At 36.4% G+C, this 17,383-nt stretch overlaps 1 protein-coding gene across 9 annotated transcripts in view; it reads left to right on the forward strand.

The window, feature by feature from the left end:
* The window catches only part of DOP1A (DOP1 leucine zipper like protein A), a 120,507-nt gene that overhangs the window by 88,981 nt on the left and 14,143 nt on the right, over positions 1-17,383 (forward strand). For all 9 annotated transcript variants that reach the window (XM_036024397.1, XM_036024395.1, XM_036024396.1 and 6 more), the window contains 12 exons: positions 2,164-2,298; positions 5,976-6,031; positions 7,180-7,284; positions 11,038-11,104; positions 11,278-11,422; positions 11,597-11,676; positions 12,788-12,897; positions 13,147-13,296; positions 13,435-13,496; positions 14,834-14,986; positions 16,043-16,179; positions 17,053-17,108. In XM_036024397.1, the coding sequence (XP_035880290.1) occupies positions 2,164-2,298; positions 5,976-6,031; positions 7,180-7,284; positions 11,038-11,104; positions 11,278-11,422; positions 11,597-11,676; positions 12,788-12,897; positions 13,147-13,296; positions 13,435-13,496; positions 14,834-14,986; positions 16,043-16,179; positions 17,053-17,108 (1,256 nt within the window). The remainder of the gene's footprint in view (positions 1-2,163; positions 2,299-5,975; positions 6,032-7,179; positions 7,285-11,037; positions 11,105-11,277; positions 11,423-11,596; positions 11,677-12,787; positions 12,898-13,146; positions 13,297-13,434; positions 13,497-14,833; positions 14,987-16,042; positions 16,180-17,052; positions 17,109-17,383) is intronic.

Genomic DNA, 17,383 nt, shown 5'->3' on the forward strand with positions numbered 1-17,383 from the left:
TTTGAGAAAGAAGAGTAAAATAGGAGGGATCACAATACCTGACACTAAACTATACTACAAGGCCACTGTAATCAAAACTGCCTGGTACTGGCATAAAAACAGGCACATGGACCAATGGAACAGAACAGAGAGCCCAGAAATAAACCCAAGTCTCTACGGTCGATTAATATTTGACAAAGGAAGCAGCAACATAAAATGGAATAAAAATAGTCTCTTCAACAAATGGTGTTGGCAGAACTGGACAGCTACGTGCAAAAAAATGAAACTCGAGCACCAACTTACACCTTATACAAAAATAGATTCAAGGTGGATAAAAGACTTAAATATAAAGCGTGACACCATTAAAGTCCTAGAAGAGAACGTAGGTAGGAAAATCTCAGATATTTCACACAGAAACTTTTTTACTGACATGTCTCCTAGAGCAAGGGACATATAGGAAAGAATAAACAAATGGGACCTCATCAAAATAAAAAGCTTTTGCACAGCTAAAGAAAACAGTATCAAAATAAAAAGAGAACCAACTGTATGGGAAAACATATTTGCCAATGATACCTCAGACAAGGGTTTAATCTCCAAAATTTATAAAGAACTTACACGACTCCACTCTAAGAAGACAAGTAACCCAATTAAAAAATGGGCAAAGGACTTGAACAGACATTTCTCCAAGGAGGACATACAGAAAATCCAAAGACACATGAAACGATGTTCAATATTGCTAGCTATCAGAGAGATGCAGATTAAAACCACAGTGAGATACCACTTCACACCAGTCAGAATGGCCATCGTAAACAAAGCAACAAACAACAAGTGTTGGAGAGGTTGTGGAGAAAAGGGGACCCTAGTGCACTGTTGGTGGGACTGCAGACTGGTACAACCACTATGGAAAGCAGTATGGAACTTCCTCAAAAAACTAAAAATGGATCTGCCTTTTGACCCTGTGATTCCACTGCTGGGACTATATCCTAAGAACACTGAAACACCAATACAAAAGAACATTTGCACCCCGATGTTCCTAGCAGCACAATTTACAATAGCTAGGTGCTGGAAGCAACCTAGATGCCCATCAGTAAATGAATGGATCAAAAAACTATGATACATATACACAATGGAATTCTATGCAGCAGAAAGAAAGAAGGAGCTCCTACCCTTTGCAACAGCATGGATGGAGCTGGAAAGCATTATGCTAAGCGAAACAAGCCAGGCAGTGAAAGACAAATACCACATGATATCATCTTTAACAGGAACCTAAACAACAAAACAAAGAAACAAGCAAAATATAACCAAAGACACTGAAATAGGGGACAGACTGACAGTGACCAGAGGGGAGAGAAGAGGGAATTTCAGGGGGTAATGGGTAGGGTTTACAGGAACAAATTTGGAGGATACATGGACAAAAACTAGGGGTGGGGGGTAATGGAGGGGAAGGGGGAGGGTTGGGTGCGTGGGCTGGAATGGGAGTAAGTAGGAGAAAACTGTACTTGAACAATGATTAAAATAAAATTTTTTTAAAAAAGTGAAGGAAAGGAGGAGGAAAGGATAGAATATTATTAATTACCTGATATATTTGAATAAATAATTAAAGGAGGAGATATATACTTGCTAGAGCATTTAGGATGAATTTGTGATAGAAATAGAGAAAACCAAGCAAGCACATAAAATCAGTTTATTCTAGGAAAAACAAAAAGTCGTATGAGAAGAGAAATGCAATGATAGTATAATATACAGCACTACCATAAACAGGCAAGTAGACACTGGGTATTGATTTAAGTAAAATTTTGATAAAAGTGTTGGGAGGATAGAAAAAAAAACATCTAAGAGAGCTCAATCATTGTCTTCTAAAGTAGAAAGTTAGTAGGTAATATCTAAAATTGAAAAAATATAAAATATAAAAAATCATGTCTATTGCTCAGAAATAATAAAAAAAGTGAAAGTTGAGCTTGTTTGCTTTGGGGCATGAGAACAGATAAAGCACGAAAATTTGTTTCTTATCAGGCTTACTCTGTGATTTTTTAAAAATAATATACATGTACTTATTAGTGATAAAAATAAGTAAATTTTTACCTAAAGTAAAAAAAGAGTATAAATATTCACTTAGTTCTGTGACTGCTGTTAAAAGACTTATACACACACTTACACATGTGAATACAATGATGTATTACCCAGGTTATTTCTGCAGCCAGTGAAGAGCAGCTTTTACTGGTGGAGCTGGTTCGCTCCATCAGTGTCATGAGAGCAGAAACTGTTATACAGACTGTGAAGGAAGTTTTAAAGCAGCCCCCAGCCATAGCAAAGGACAAGGTAAGATCTTTTCTTTACAGTTTATTTCAAAAGTGATGCTGGTAGGTAAGTTTTGTTTTCTTGGTTTTTTTTTTTTTTGTACAGTAGTGTGCTTTTAGCGGAGATGAATGCATGTGGCACTCTCACTGCCATAATAAAAACAATTATTAATATCTTCAGTGACTTACTGTTGTGATTGTGAAAAACACTTAACTGCTCATATCGCTCTATATGTACCTCTAAGGCAGTCAAGACCTGTGTTACCTAATTCTTAGGGGAGGTTTCTTTCGTCCTTTAAGGGCAGAATACAGAAGCCAGAGCCCAAGGTCTACTCATCTCAGTTGTTGATTACCTCACAGTTTTTTTATTGCTTTCTTTTTAGAATGAATCCCTCCCTCCCTATCTCTCTCTCTCTCTCTCTCTCAATTTTTTAAAAAAAACATTTTCAATTACAGTTTATATTCAGTATTATTTTATATTAGTTGCAGGTGTATAGCATAGAGGTTAGACATTCATATATTTTACAAAGTGTTCCCCCTAATATCCCCAAAGCTCACCTGGCACCACACACAGTTGTTACAATATTATTGACTATATTTCCTATGTTGTACTTTACATCCCTGTGGCTATTTTGTAACTACCAATCTGTGCCTCTCAGTCCCTTCACCTTTATCACCCAGTCCCCCACCCTGCCTCCCATCTGGCAACCATAGATCTGTTGTCTGTATCTATAAGTGTTTGCATTTTGTACATTCATTTATATTGTTCTTTAGATCCCACATATGAGTGAAATCATATGGTATTTCTCTGACCTATTTCAGTTAGCATAAAACTCTCTAGTTACATCCTGCTGTTGCAAGTGGTAAGATTTCGTTCTTTTTATGGTTGAGTAATATTCCATTGTTATACATGTACCACTGCTGTTTTATCCACTAGTCTATTGATGGACACCTGGGTTGCTTCCATATCTTGGCTATTGTAAATAATGCAGCAATGAACACAGGGGTTCATATATTCTTTTGAATTAGTGTTTTGGCTTTCTTTGGTTTATTGATGATAACCATTCTGATAGGTATGAGAGGTGATATCTCATTGTGGTTTTAATTTGCATTTCTCTGTTGGTTAGTGACATTGAGCATCTTTTCATATATCTGTGGGCCATCTGTATGCCCTCTTTGGAGAAGTGTCTGTTCAGATCCTTTGCCCAGTTTTTAATTGGATTGTTTGTATTTTTTAGTGTGTGAGTTCTTTATAAATTTTGGATATTAACCTTTTATCATATATATCATTGGTGAATATGTTCTCCCATTCTCTGGGTTGTCTTTTTATTCCTTTGATGGTTTCCTTTGCTGTGCAAGAACTTTTTAGTTTGATGTAGTTGCATTTGTTTATTTTTTGTTTTCCTTGCCCAAGGAGATTTGCTAAGAGAAGTGTCCAAGATTTTACTGCCTATGTTTTCTAGGATTTTTATGGTTTCGAGTCCTACATTAAAGTCCATTTTGAGTTCATTCTTGTATGTGGTGTAAGGAGGTGGTCTAGTTTTATTTTATTTTTGCAAGTATCTGTCCAATTTTCCGGCACACATATTGAATAGACTATCTTTACCCCATTGTACATTCTTGCCTCCTTTGTCAAATATTAATTGACCATATAGGTGTGGGTATATTTCTGGTCTTTCTATTCTGTTTCATTGATCTATATATCTGTTTTTATACCGGTACCATGCTGTTTCTATTGGGTTGGGCTTGTAGTATAGTTTGATACCAGGTAGCTTGATTCCTCCAACTTTGTTCTTTCTCAAGATCACTAAGTACTCAGGGTCTGTTGTGGTTCCATATGAATTTTTGGATTATTTGTTCTAGTTCTGTGAAATATACCATTGGTTTCGTGTTAGGACTGGTGTTGAAATCTATAGATTGTTTTGCGTAGTGTAGACATTTTAACAACGTTAACTCTTCCTATCTGTGAACATAGTGAATGTTCCCATTTATTTGTATCTTCTTCAGTTTCTTTCTTCAGTGTCTTATAATATTCTGAGTACAGGTCTTTTACATCCTTGGTTAAATTTATTCCTAGTAATTTTTTTTATATAATTGAAAAATGGGATTGTTTTCTTAGTTTCCCTTGCTGATAGTTCATTATTGGCATATAAAAATGCGGCTGATTTCTGGATATTTGTTTTTTTATCATGCTACTTTAGTGAATTTATTTAATAGTTCCAATAGTCTTTTGGTGGAATTTTTAGGGTTTTCTATATACAGTATTATGTCTGCGTATAAAACTGCAAATAATGACAGTTTTTCTTCTTCCCTTCCAATTTGGATGCCTGTTACTTAATCTCATGTGATTGCTGCAGCTAGGACTTTCAGTACTGTGTTGATTAAGAGTGGTGAACATGGGAATCCCTGTCTTGTTCCTCTAAATGAATTTCTTAACTCTGTACACTTTTCACATTTTTCCATAACCTTAGTTTTAGTCAGTTTCATTTTCTAATTATGTACAAGACTGTACTTTTCAACAGCTACAAAAAGTGGGTAATACAGGCTCCGTACTCACAGGGCCTCGTCTCTCATCAGGCAGACATAAAAGTCTAGGAATATTAACAGTATGGACTTCTCTGCATTTTCTGCTCTTTGTTCTAGCAATGCTAAGAAATCATATTTTCTTGGAAAATGTTTATCAACTATCATATTTTCTTAGAAAATGTTTATCAACTGCAAACATTAGATTTTAAGCCATTTTTTTAAAAGACCTAACACATCCATAAAAGAATTATTACAGGTATCTAAAAATGTTGAATTTTTTTCTTTTATCTTTTTCTTGAATTGCCAATGGGAAAAGTATGCTTGCATATAAATAGTCAGTCTCTTTAACCTTTAAATAATTATCCTTCTATTCTAAAACCTCTGGGACATTTGTGATTTAAATTTGCCTGTGAAAGCTCAATTCAGCATCATATTTTGAGCATCTACTTGTACCAGACGTTGAGCTAAGTGTGTATGATATGAAAACATGTAAGAGCAAATTTCGAACATACACACCCCACCTGCTGCCTCTCTGGTCTCAATCTACTAAGTTCTGAATAGATTAGATACTTGATTTTTCTTTGTGATAAAAGGGAAACTGTGAGAAAATAGTTGCCACTAAAAACAAACAAATTGGTAAATGTCAATGTCATCAGTTTCATTTTCTTGCCTATTATTAATTTCTAACAACAGGTGTTTCTTTTTATTGTGTCTTTCACCCGGCACTATCTTCAGTAATAGAGTACATTTTAGGCTATTAGACAATGCTTCCAAATTTGACTAACTACACTCATTTAACAAAAATTTGTGGAAAGATAGATTAAAAGTACATTTTATAAAAAATCTCAACCTAATTCTGATAGCACTAAGCATAAGCTGATTAAAATAAAAACTAATTTTCATGTTTATAGAGTAAAAGGATCATTTCAAAGTAATAGCTGGCCAGTGGGGGAGGAATTAAAAATTTTATTTTCTCCATCCATTTTCAACTTTTTAAATAGGTCTTGAGTTTTTTTCCCCTAGTAACTGAAAGAGAGCTGCATTTTTTAAAGACAAACTTGTGTTTGACTTTTTTAAATTAAAAATTGTTAGTAAAATACAGAGTAGTTGCAACAGTGAAAAAGCAAAGGCAGCGTTTTTCTTCACTGTAAAATTGATTTCTTTTGTTTATAGAAACATCTTTCTTTGGAAGTCTGCATGCTTCAGTTTTTCTATGCTTATATTCAAAGGTAAGATAACTGATGTGCATCTCTCCTCACTGCATTAGCAACATATACCATTACAAAATATGGGAGAAAAGCACCTGAATTCTTTCAAGAATTTGCTGTTCTTCCCCTAAAACTAAAAGAACAAATGCTGGAAATGGAGAAACATTATTTATGGATATAAATACAAGTCATTGGATATCTTAATGACTGAGCCATACAAATCCTATATACCTAAAGAGCTAAGTGTATTTAAGATATGCTGGATAATCAAACACTGAGTTATAAGAAAATCATTTAAATATTATAAATGAACAGCTGAATCCTATGATTGAAACCATGCCTATTGCCACTGAATTTATTATTATCTTGATATAGGTGAATATGTAGTAGACCAATGTGATTTTTTAAAGTTAGGAATGATGATATGAAAATATCTTTTTGTTATGGCATATTCCAGTTTTGTATTTAACTAACCCCTGAACAGAAAGATAGTTGGCTTCAGTTTTGATAAACTTCTTACTGAAGAACCTGAATCTTAATCCCCTGTCATAGGGGTAATTCAGTTTTAATCACCAAACGTAGAGTCATTTTGTAATCTGTGACTGACATTTATCAAGTTAGGTTATACAGTGTATTAAAACTGGTTGTGACTGCCTAAAATCTGAACTTAGGCACATAGAGGTGTCAGAATTAAGATCAGACTGAAACAGAGATAATCTTAATTTTTCTAGGGGTGAGAAACTGATGTTCACGGTAAGTTAACAGGTCTCCCTTACATGGGACAGACTGAAAGCTGAAGGAAAAAGGGCCGATATAGGAGAGAAGTAGAGAGAACAGGATAGGGAGTAGGTGACTGTGATGTTAGGAATTAAACTGAGATTTCAGTTGTATTTTACTCTGGAGAGTCCATGTGTTAAAAACTGGGGTTTCTATAGCAAAATTTCTAGAATAACAAATCACACTGGGTATTTTAAATGCATTTGATTTTCTTTTTATATAACATTAGTAGAAAAGATAAAACTTTTAGGAATTTTATTTTCTCATAATCTATACAAACTTAGAATGTTTCAGAGAAACTAGTAGAATAATTTGTTAAAGGCTCTTGGAAAATATAAGAAAAGTTAAATGTGTACTGTGGATTTTTATATATATATATATTTATCTTGCAGAATTCCAGTGCCCAATTTAGTGGATAGTTGGGCATCACTGCTGATCCTACTGAAAGACTCTATGCAACTGAGTCTTCCAGCCCCAGGGCAGTTTCTTATACTTGGGTAAGCAATTTCACTTTAAAATATTACTTTGAATAAAAGAAAAATGTTCATTGTCCTAATCGCTATATATCAGATGTTTTGAGTGACCATGTGATCTTTGCCTTCTCACAGGATTCTTAAGGTATAAAACAAGATGTTTGACATGAGGCCTGTAAATACAGGGGAGCAGGGGAGAGAGCAATACATATTTCTACATGTACAAAATGTAAATGTGCTAATGTAAAACTTACAACAGTAGTTACTTAGTAAGGAGAGGATATGGGATTAAAAGGTGGATAGTATAGCTGAAGTGGAACTTCTTAGAGGAGGGTCATTTGAGTTCAGTTAAGGCCCTGAGCATGAACAGGCTTGGAAAAGTCATTTCCCTGATCTATGTTAATAGTTATATGGTTTTTTTACAAGTTCCCATCACCCTTACTTAACTGCATGCACCATGGTTTCATACATAGTGTCTGTTTTTTGCTCAACACTATTCTTGGTGCACAATAAACACTTGCTCTGTGAATGGAGATGGTAGAGCAGAACGCCTTTCCCTAGGAGGTCATAGGAGATAGGAATGGAAGGTGTACTGGAGCAAGGCGGCTTGTCTGGTTTGATTATAGAGTAGGGCACAGGCAGAGGAATGGGTGGTGGATGAAAAGGGAGATGGGCGGTAGATGGAGAAGGATTTTGCTTTTAATTTTAGCTTAAGAAATTTGGTCTTGGGCAGAGGGTGGGAATGATTACAGGTTTTGAGGAGAGACATTACTGACAAGTTAGTAGGAGTATGAGTCAAAGGGGAAAGAGGATGAACTAGGAATTCTGTTTCAAGTGGGAAGTGGAGGGTGAACTGTTGATGGGAGTGAAAGAACAGGACCAAGAAGGTAAAGCCATCAGCAAAGGAAAAAGAAAAGCGAATATCACAAAGTGAGAAGAGAAGCAAATATATTCAGTGTAGTGAGAGCATAAGGAAGAGGGCATGAGTAACACAGCGAGATTAAGGAAGATAAAGAATAAGAGGCTATAATTATTGAAGATTTGGAGAGGATTGGTGATTTAGAGGGAAAGATTTTGGCAAGGTAATAAGCACAGATGTGAAATGAACAGCAAAGGGTTAGAGTGAGAAAGTAAATGTGGGTATTCTTTGAAGAGGTTTGGCCATGAAAAGAAGGAAATGATAAGGTAACAAGAGGAAATGTGATTTGAAAGTCACTGTTAATAGTCAGGAAGACCTAAGAATATTGAATTGTTATGGCAAAGATTCTGAAGTTGTACCCTGCCTGGGTACAAATCCCAGCTCCTTGACATCTTAGCCATGTGCCCTCGGGCAGGTGGTTTAACGCCCCCATCTGTAAAATGGGGGTGGTAACAGTGCCTGTCACAAAGTAGTTATGAGAATTAAATCAGTTAAATATTTGTTAAATTCTTAGAATAGTGCCTGACCAATAATACATGTTATGTAGGTGGAGAGTGCTAGAAGATTGTAGAGAGAAGGGGGCTCACAGTACCAGATTCCAGAGGCAGCAGGGAGGGGATAGAAAGCAGTGAATGGCAGCAGGTGTTAAAAGTGAGAAAGAAGAAAACATTTTCTCTTAAGACTTTGCCACTCAAAAGCTTAATCCTTTAACCAGCAGCATTGGAATCACCTGGGAGCTTGTTAGAAATGTAGAATATCAGGCTCCACCTCAGACACCCCCAGTCAGAATCTACATTTTAACAAAATCCCTGTTACTTGAGGACACACTCATGTTTAAAAGACTGCTTAGGGCATAAGGGGGGAAGAAAAGGAATAGAGTAAACTTTACCCCACCCTTTCTACATTACCTCAGATAGTCCAGTGGTGTCATTAATAGGCAATGACAGTAATATGTTATCACACTGAAAGGATAAATTCAACCAAGAGCAAAGAACTTCAGTCTTTCAGTCAGCCTCTGAAGCTGTGATAGTGTTTTAATATATGTAATTGTGTGATTCTATGTACATGGACTTACCTTCCATGCTTAGTGTCCGTAAGGGAACTAGCAGTTCTGGTTTGGCAGCCAATGGTCTAGAAAATGTTGAAGTGGAAAAGAAGGAAGTGGGGGGCTCTTCAGGAAGGGGGCCTCATGTTTCCTAGTAAGTGTGGGAATACAGTCTTCCGAGAGGAAGCAGAGAGAAGGTGGACAGAGTTGAGCTTGAAGAGAGTGGATCAGCCTGTAGTAGCTGAGTAACTTGAGTGCCCAGCACAGGAAGCTAGAGATTCTGCTCAAGAATTCCAGGGTTCATGATGATCCCTGGACCCTCATGCTATGGATTTTCCAAAGCAAAAGCTGAAGGAATTTTAGAAATTGAAGGTGTGGTAAAAAGAGCAGTGGACTCAGTGTCTGTAAATCCCAGATCAGAGGTTAAGGTAACCAGTGTGTATGATTTTTAGTAATGACAGGTAAATGTAAATACTAGAAATCAAACAACATTCTCATGAAGATTCCTGATTCTTATCTTCTAATCTCCAGTTCCAGTCCACATCTCTGTAACCTTGGGTATGCTAATAAACCTCTCGAAGGCTCTTTTCCTATCAAGCAATAATACCTGACCTACCTGCCTCTGAAATGTTTTAAGGCTCAAGGAGAAAATATCTATAAAATTTTTTTGAGTTGTTACAAATAACCCTGTGGGCTAAAACTTCATTAAAAACTGAGGCCATCTGTAGGGCTTGTAGCTTCTGCCTTACACAATTTATTGTTTCCTCAGCTACGTTTTTTTTCTTCGTCTCTTCTCAGACAATGAGGTGTCCTACCTCCTTCTCAGCGTGTGTATACAAGAGGGTTTAAACACAAAGTTGGCCATGTTCAGTTAGTTATATTGGAAACTTGATTCCCCTTTTAAATTTCTAGTCATTCCTTTTTTTCCAACCAATCCACTGATCCCCTAAAAATTCCTAGTTACAAAATAGAAATCAATGTGAAAATTGCTCTTCAATATTTCTTTACATGAGAGTTTGGAAATAATCATACATACAATATATCTTAATAAAATCAAGTCAGTAAGTATTGAATGGAATTATTTATCAAACAATGAAAATTATTTATGAAGTACTTTTAATTTATTGTATATACACACACAAGGTAAGAAACAATTTCTATGTTACAATTTAAAATTGGTGGGGTCTGGAGTTATTTTGGGGGGTGATATATAAAACACATACAGAAAACCATAAATAATAAGGACACAACTCCACAACTTATTATAAAGTGAACATACAAAGTGTTTAATAATGAATCTAAATTAAAAAATAAAATATGCCATGTCCCCTCTGGTCCCCTCCCAATTACTGTCCTTCCCATTCTTCTCAAAGATAACCACTGTTCTGACTTCTGGCACCACAAAGTTTGCCTTATTTTTGAACTATAACTATTTTATTTTATGTCTGTTTTTTCCACAGTTGTAAGATTCATCCATGTAATTTCATGTAGCTGTAATTTATTTGTGTTCATTGCTGCTCAGTATTTCATTGTATGAATATGCTGCAGTTTATCTTTCCTGTTGCTAGACATCTGGATTCTTTCCAGTTTTTGACTTCTGCAAATAATGCTGTTATGAACATCCTTGTACATGTCTTTTCATGGCATATTCTAATGCATTTCAGCTGAGTCATAGGATATCTGTGTGTGTGTTCATTAAACATATAAAATAGAAATCAAGGCCACAAACTCATCTGTTCACAGTGAGAAATTAGATTGTATCATTTTCTTTAGACTAATATTTCTGGTTTGTTCTTCTCTTTGGCTCTTTTAGGGTTCTGAATGAGTTTATTATGAAAAACCCTAGTTTGGAAAATAAAAAAGACCAAAGAGACCTTCAGGTAAGGCATTCTGAATTGAGGACAGTTGCCAAAACCCTGAATTTCACAGAGCCCTTCACACTAAAATTAGGTCAAATAAGATTTTCTGTGAAGTTCCGTGTGTGTGTGTGTGTGTGTGTGTGTGTGTGTGTGTGTAGGTACATATATGTAGCTGTTTCTCCTTGTTTCTTTAGGATGTGACTCATAAAATAGTGGATGCAATTGGTGCAATTGCTGGTTCTTCTTTGGAACAGACAACATGGCTGCGAAGGAATCTGGAAGTTAAGCCTTCTCCCAAAATAATGGTGGATGGGACCAATCTGGAGTCTGATGTTGAAGGTATTGATGGCAAACATTTATGTAGGTCTATATTCATAGGTATATATTCACTAGAATATCATTGCAACTACCACTGTAAATACCATAAAATCATCCCTTTATTCTCATTCAGCAGGTAGTTTTTTTAGTGGAAAAGACCTAACTGTGTCTTTACCTGTCCTTTCTGTTATTTAGATATGTTATCACCTGCAATGGAAACCTCAAACATCACTCCTTCAGTATATAGTGTCCATGCATTGACATTACTTTCTGAGGTAAATATTATCAAAAATTTTTAAAAGAACTTTCAAGCAAGTAGTTTCACAATTCAGTATTAGCAAGTAATTCTTCAAGTTTTTAATTTGAAAACTCATTTTGGCTCTGGCCAGGTAGCTTAGTTAGAGTGTCGTCCCACAGACCAAAAGGTTGAGGGTTTGGTCCCCGGTCAGGGTGCATATGGGAGGCAACAAATGGATGTTTCTCTCTCTTTTTTACCCTGAGCGCCCCCACCCCTGCCCCGCCTTTCCCTCTCCCACTCTCTGGCTTTCCCTTTCCTTTCCTAGCTCTCTAAAATCAAAGATAAAATATGGTCCGGTGAAGAGTTAAAAAAAAAAGAAAAAGGAAACTCATTTTGTACTTCTAGAAAGCACTGTATAGAATAAAGTTTTGACTTTATATTCAGGTTAGTTTGTTAAATATTAGTGATAATAATCTTAGGTATTGCTCACTTCCCCAAGTACTGTTTTTTAAAAGTTTAAAAACGATAGGTGCTTTTGTATCATAGTATGGTTGGCAGGGGTAGAGGTGGTATAATGATGCTTGCCAATATAAAGTATTTTATAGTGTATCAAACATTTCTATATGCAACTTCTGACATGCTCTTTTTTATGCCCTGTTATAGTCTTGCATGTCATGTTTGTTTCCTCTTTACAGATGTGGATACTGAGCCTCATAAAGATTAGAACAATATGATTAAAATCAGTTAGTTATTAATTGACAAAATTGGGTCTTGAACAGCCCAGTTCATTTGGTTGGTTTCTTTCTAGGCCCCTTTTAACCATGTCAGGAAAAGAGAGTATCAAATTTCTAGTCTTAAATTCACTCTTACTCACTGTCACAATAAAGGATCTTGACCTCTCTTTTTCTCTACTTACATGTCTTGGTTAGAAATAGTAACATTTGCCCATATTTATATCCTGTAATTACAAGGACAAAAAAAGCAAATAGTGGCAGACACCATTCATATAAAAATGGATTGGGTAGATCTGATTTTAGATTTTTCTGATTTTAAGGAAATCTAGGTTCTCTTAAAGATGAGAGCTACCTCTGCACGCTATTAGTTTCAGCTCTTAGATTATACGCCATTCCATTTCTTATTGTTTTTAGGTTTTGGCTCATCTTTTGGACATGGTTTTCTATAGTGATGAAAAAGAACGAGTTATTCCTTTACTTGTAAATATTATGCATTACGTTGTGCCCTACCTCCGAAATCACAGGTACTGTTATTATTTAAGTAGTTTCTTAGTTAATTCATAGCTTGTTAGAAGCAAATTATATTTAATTGCCATTATTTGAATTACCACAAAATAACTTTTTTTTACCTCAAATTATAATGATTGAAAAAAATTCTTATGATGTTTTCTGTTCCCTGTCATTGTTTTAGTTAACTGTGAACACTAATGAATAACTTAACATGATGATTAAAATTATAACATATAGGTTAAGGTGGTTTTCCTTCCTCTTAGTGCCCATAACGCCCCTAGTTATCGAGCCTGTGTCCAGCTGCTTAGCAGTCTCAGTGGGTATCAGTACACCCGGAGAGCCTGGAAAAAGGAAGCCTTTGACCTCTTTATGGATCCCAGTTTCTTTCAGATGGATGCTTCTTGTGTTAATCAGTAAGTCACTGTCTTGCTGTTATTCAACATGATAATACATCTCATAAAGTCTGTTGAAATTTCCTGCAAGGAAGAACACTTTTTAACAATAACAACAACAAAATCTTAATTATATATGATAATCCTTGTCTTTTTCAGTTGGAGAGCAATTCTGGACAACCTGATGACACATGATAAGACAACATTTAGAGATTTGATGAGTGAGTATTATGAGATGACAGCCTAAGCAGTGTTTTTCCTGTATATGATCCATCCTTATTATTTACTTTGCTCTTTTTTAGAAACTACTGAATTACCTCTGTGTCAAGTTATACTTAGTACCCTAAAGGGATATAATGTTATAACTTAACAAGGACAACAAAGTGATAAATAATAAGTAAAACTATTTGGCCATGTGTCTCTAAATTGTTCCCTCAGCTCACAGCACAGAACCTAGCACACAATAAGCACTCACTAAGTAATTGTAGAAGACATGAAAGACCAACACATGGGAAGGCAGGGAGAGGCAGGCAGTTGGAGCCAAGTCATGCTAAATCCTGGGGCTCTGTTCATTTCCTCTAAAGGAAGAAAGAGGAGCTAAAAAGGTCAGAATCACTCTTCACCCCCTTTCTACTCCACCTCGATTGGTTTTATATGTTAGGATTCCTTCTAATATTTCATCTGAAGAAAAAGGGTTTTTTTTTTATTTTTATTTTTAAAGTTTGGAAGTTACTAAAGTAATGACCTTAAATAGCAGTGAACTTGATTGAATCTGTGTGAATCTAAGTTCATTAACACAAGCTGCAGTTTTCTTTTCTGGAAAAGAAAGGAGCAGCATATTCTCTCTTCTCTACTCTTCACAGCATTGTTTTAAGGTTCAGATTCAGGTTCAGATTCATCCATTCAACAAATATTTATTAAATGATAAAAATGGGCCAGGCATTATGCTAACCTTAGTCAAACAAGATTTCAGAGAGAGAATAAGAAGTTGTGAAGGAAATAGGGCAGTGAAATATATTGTAAATAACAGCTAAAGGGCTCATGTTTGAGGTGAAACAAAAGAAGCCAGCTGTGAGATGTCCTAGGGACAGAGCATTCCAGGCCACAGGAGACAAAAGTTACAAAGGTCATGGGGTGGGAACAAGCTTGGTGAGTTCAAGGAAAAGCAAACAAGACAAAGCAAGCAAGACAGCGTGGCTGCAGAAGAGTGAGCCGGGGATGAATGGTAAGACAAGGTAGGCCAGGCCAGAAATTATTTCTAAGGATTTAAGCAGATAGCTTAAAATATTAAAGGGTTTATAAAACGTCATTGTTAGTGATTTTACCTTCAGAAACTGACAGTTCTAAATGTTGTCTTTCCACCTCACAGTTCCTACCCCTTGGTCTTCCGACTTGTGTATGCTGGCTCCAGCTCTGCTCCAGAGAGGAGCCCGAGTCCTCGACCCTAGGTCCCTTCCACTTGCAGATGTCATAGGGGATTAGCCATTTTTAAAACAGATACATAATAGAATAATCTGGATGACCAGCACAACCTCTCTCACTTGCTTTCTTTTTTCAGCTCGGGTAGCTGTGGCTCAAAGCAGCTCACTTAATCTCTTTGCAAATCGAGATGTGGAGCTAGAGCAGAGAGCCATGCTTCTCAAAAGATTGGCATTTGCTATTTTTAGCAGTGAAATTGACCAGTACCAGAAATATCTTCCAGATATTCAAGGTAAATAGTGAAAAACTATTTTTTTTTACCTTCCAGTCTGCAGAGGTTTTGTTCCTTAGAAAATACTTAACCCTAAATTGTAAATTGGGATGAAATATGCCAAGTGAGGTAGATTACAAGTGTAAAATTAGAAATTTGTTCTACTAAAACAATAAAAAATATCACTAGTGTGTAAAAGTATTCAAACACTGAGTTTCTAGAACTTGCATAAATGTGGTCTTTTTTATTATTTGGTTGAAATAATTCATGTTTGAAGCTGAGGTATAAGGCTATACAACATGCAGTAGGCAGGCATGTTAGACTCGTTTTTGTTGTGGGTAAAGGGTCACATACCTTTAAGGAGAGGACTAAAGTATAGGCAGAGCCCGGAAATATTAGCCAGAAGTAACATTTTGAGGTCTGTGGTGTAGGGCCAGGGTAGGGAGTGAATAAGGTGTTGATGGACTTCATGAAGGGCATAGAGCACTTCACATGCACGGGGAGGAGCTTGCCCTGGGCACAACTGTCTGCCGCTCCGGTCAGGCTGCTGGTTCAGCTGCCAGCCACAGCAGCTGACGTGGGGATGAGGCTGCGATGATGGTTGTCATCCTTTAGTGAGATTATCTCCCTCAGAAGATCAGTGACTCCTTCTTTCCTGGCCCCTTGTATCTGATGTCACATATGCAGCATGTACACTATTGTCCTGTGGTTTCTAAAGCTGACTTGATCAGTGGTACTCAGTGTGGTCCCATGGACCCAACCAGTCTGTTTATCTCATTCATGGTAAGTACAGAAACTTAGAGTAAGCATTCTAAACATTAGCAGTTTGACAGAATCTGTTGAATTTAGTGAGAAGAAAATGGCATTTGTATTTTATATGTCTTTTAAATTTGATTTTTCTAATAATTCATTTTAACTATAGTTTACAAAAGTATCAATGTGCAGCAGATTGGATGCTTTTATAAAGAGTTGGTCCTTCACAGAAAGTTTGACAAGTACTAGACTAGATTATGTAGAAAAGTTCTACATTAAAATGATTCTAATTAGTTACTGAAAATGTACTGCACTTCTTTTCAGAGAGATTGGTTGAGAGTCTTCGTTTGCCCCAGGTGCCAACTCTTCACTCTCAAGTGTTCCTGTTTTTCAGAGTGTTACTTTTAAGAATGTCTCCACAACACCTTACCTCGCTCTGGCCTACCATGATTACAGAACTTGTGAGTTAATTTTAATGCAGTCAAGTTATAAATAACTGATAACACAGTGTGATTAGTGTCAACATGCTTACTGTGTAAAAACTAATCTCGGAAGAAAATTAAACTCGAAGTAAGCCTTTCCTGACAATTTTAATAATTGAAAATTGTAAAACAAATCAGATTTCATCTCCGTACAGCTTAAACTTCCCAATATACAACATTAACATTAGCTCCTTGTGGATCTTTGTCTGATCTAATTTAATTCAGTCTCTTCTACACCAATTGTTTGACTTTGTTGTGGCTGCCAGGGCTGGTTCCCACCAGTAGCAGTACCTCTTGAGTGACTACAGATGGGTTAACTGTGTTTTAATGGACTGACCTCAGGCACATACTAAGTGCAGCACTTGCCCTAGTTAAGCTTGCTTCAGAGAGCCTTTTTTCATGAAGATTCTGTAACCTCCCCAACAATAAACCTTCCCAAGCCCTCATACACAGTTCCCTTCCTCTCCCTACACCATGCTCTGTCACCCTCATCTGAGTTGGGGAAAGGAAGGTAAATAAAGGGAAGGGAATGCACAGCTCTGAACATTCAGCATTTATAATTTCCCCACAAAGAAATTGGCTTCAGTATTTTTCTTTTTTTAATAACTGTCATTCTATTCCATATTCACCCAAAACAAAAGCATGCTTTTATCTCAGCTCTGCCTAATTATTACTGGCAAAGTTCTGTGGTACATTTGTAGTTTTAATATCAGAAATTAAGTATAAAGATCCTGAAGTTGTATCCTAACATTTCTTTTTAGATTAATGAAAATATAGCCTAAAGATAACTTGAAAGAAGAATTAAATATGCAATTTGAAAAAAACATTTAACATTTATTCCACGGTTTTCAGGTACAGGTATTTTTGCTGATGGAGCAGGAACTCACTGCTGATGAAGATATTTCACGGTAATATGCAGTTCATTTCAATGTATTCTTGTCAATGTTTATAGTATCCTAAAATCATCCAAAATGTTACAACCAGGAGAGTACATATATTGTTTTTTCTAAATACTTTACATACAAAAGCAGGTTGCTAGCCCTGGCCCTGTGGCTCAGTCGGTTGGAGCATGGTCCTGGTGCAGCAGGTTGTGGTTTCGGTCCGGGACAGGGTGCCCGCAGGAGTCAGCCAGTGGGTGCACAGACAGGTGGGGCTGCCAGCTCGATGTTTCTCTCTCTGCCCG

The sequence above is a fragment of the Phyllostomus discolor genome, chromosome 4, assembly GCF_004126475.2.
Source record: "Phyllostomus discolor isolate MPI-MPIP mPhyDis1 chromosome 4, mPhyDis1.pri.v3, whole genome shotgun sequence".
Taxonomy (NCBI): Eukaryota; Metazoa; Chordata; class Mammalia; order Chiroptera; family Phyllostomidae; genus Phyllostomus; species Phyllostomus discolor.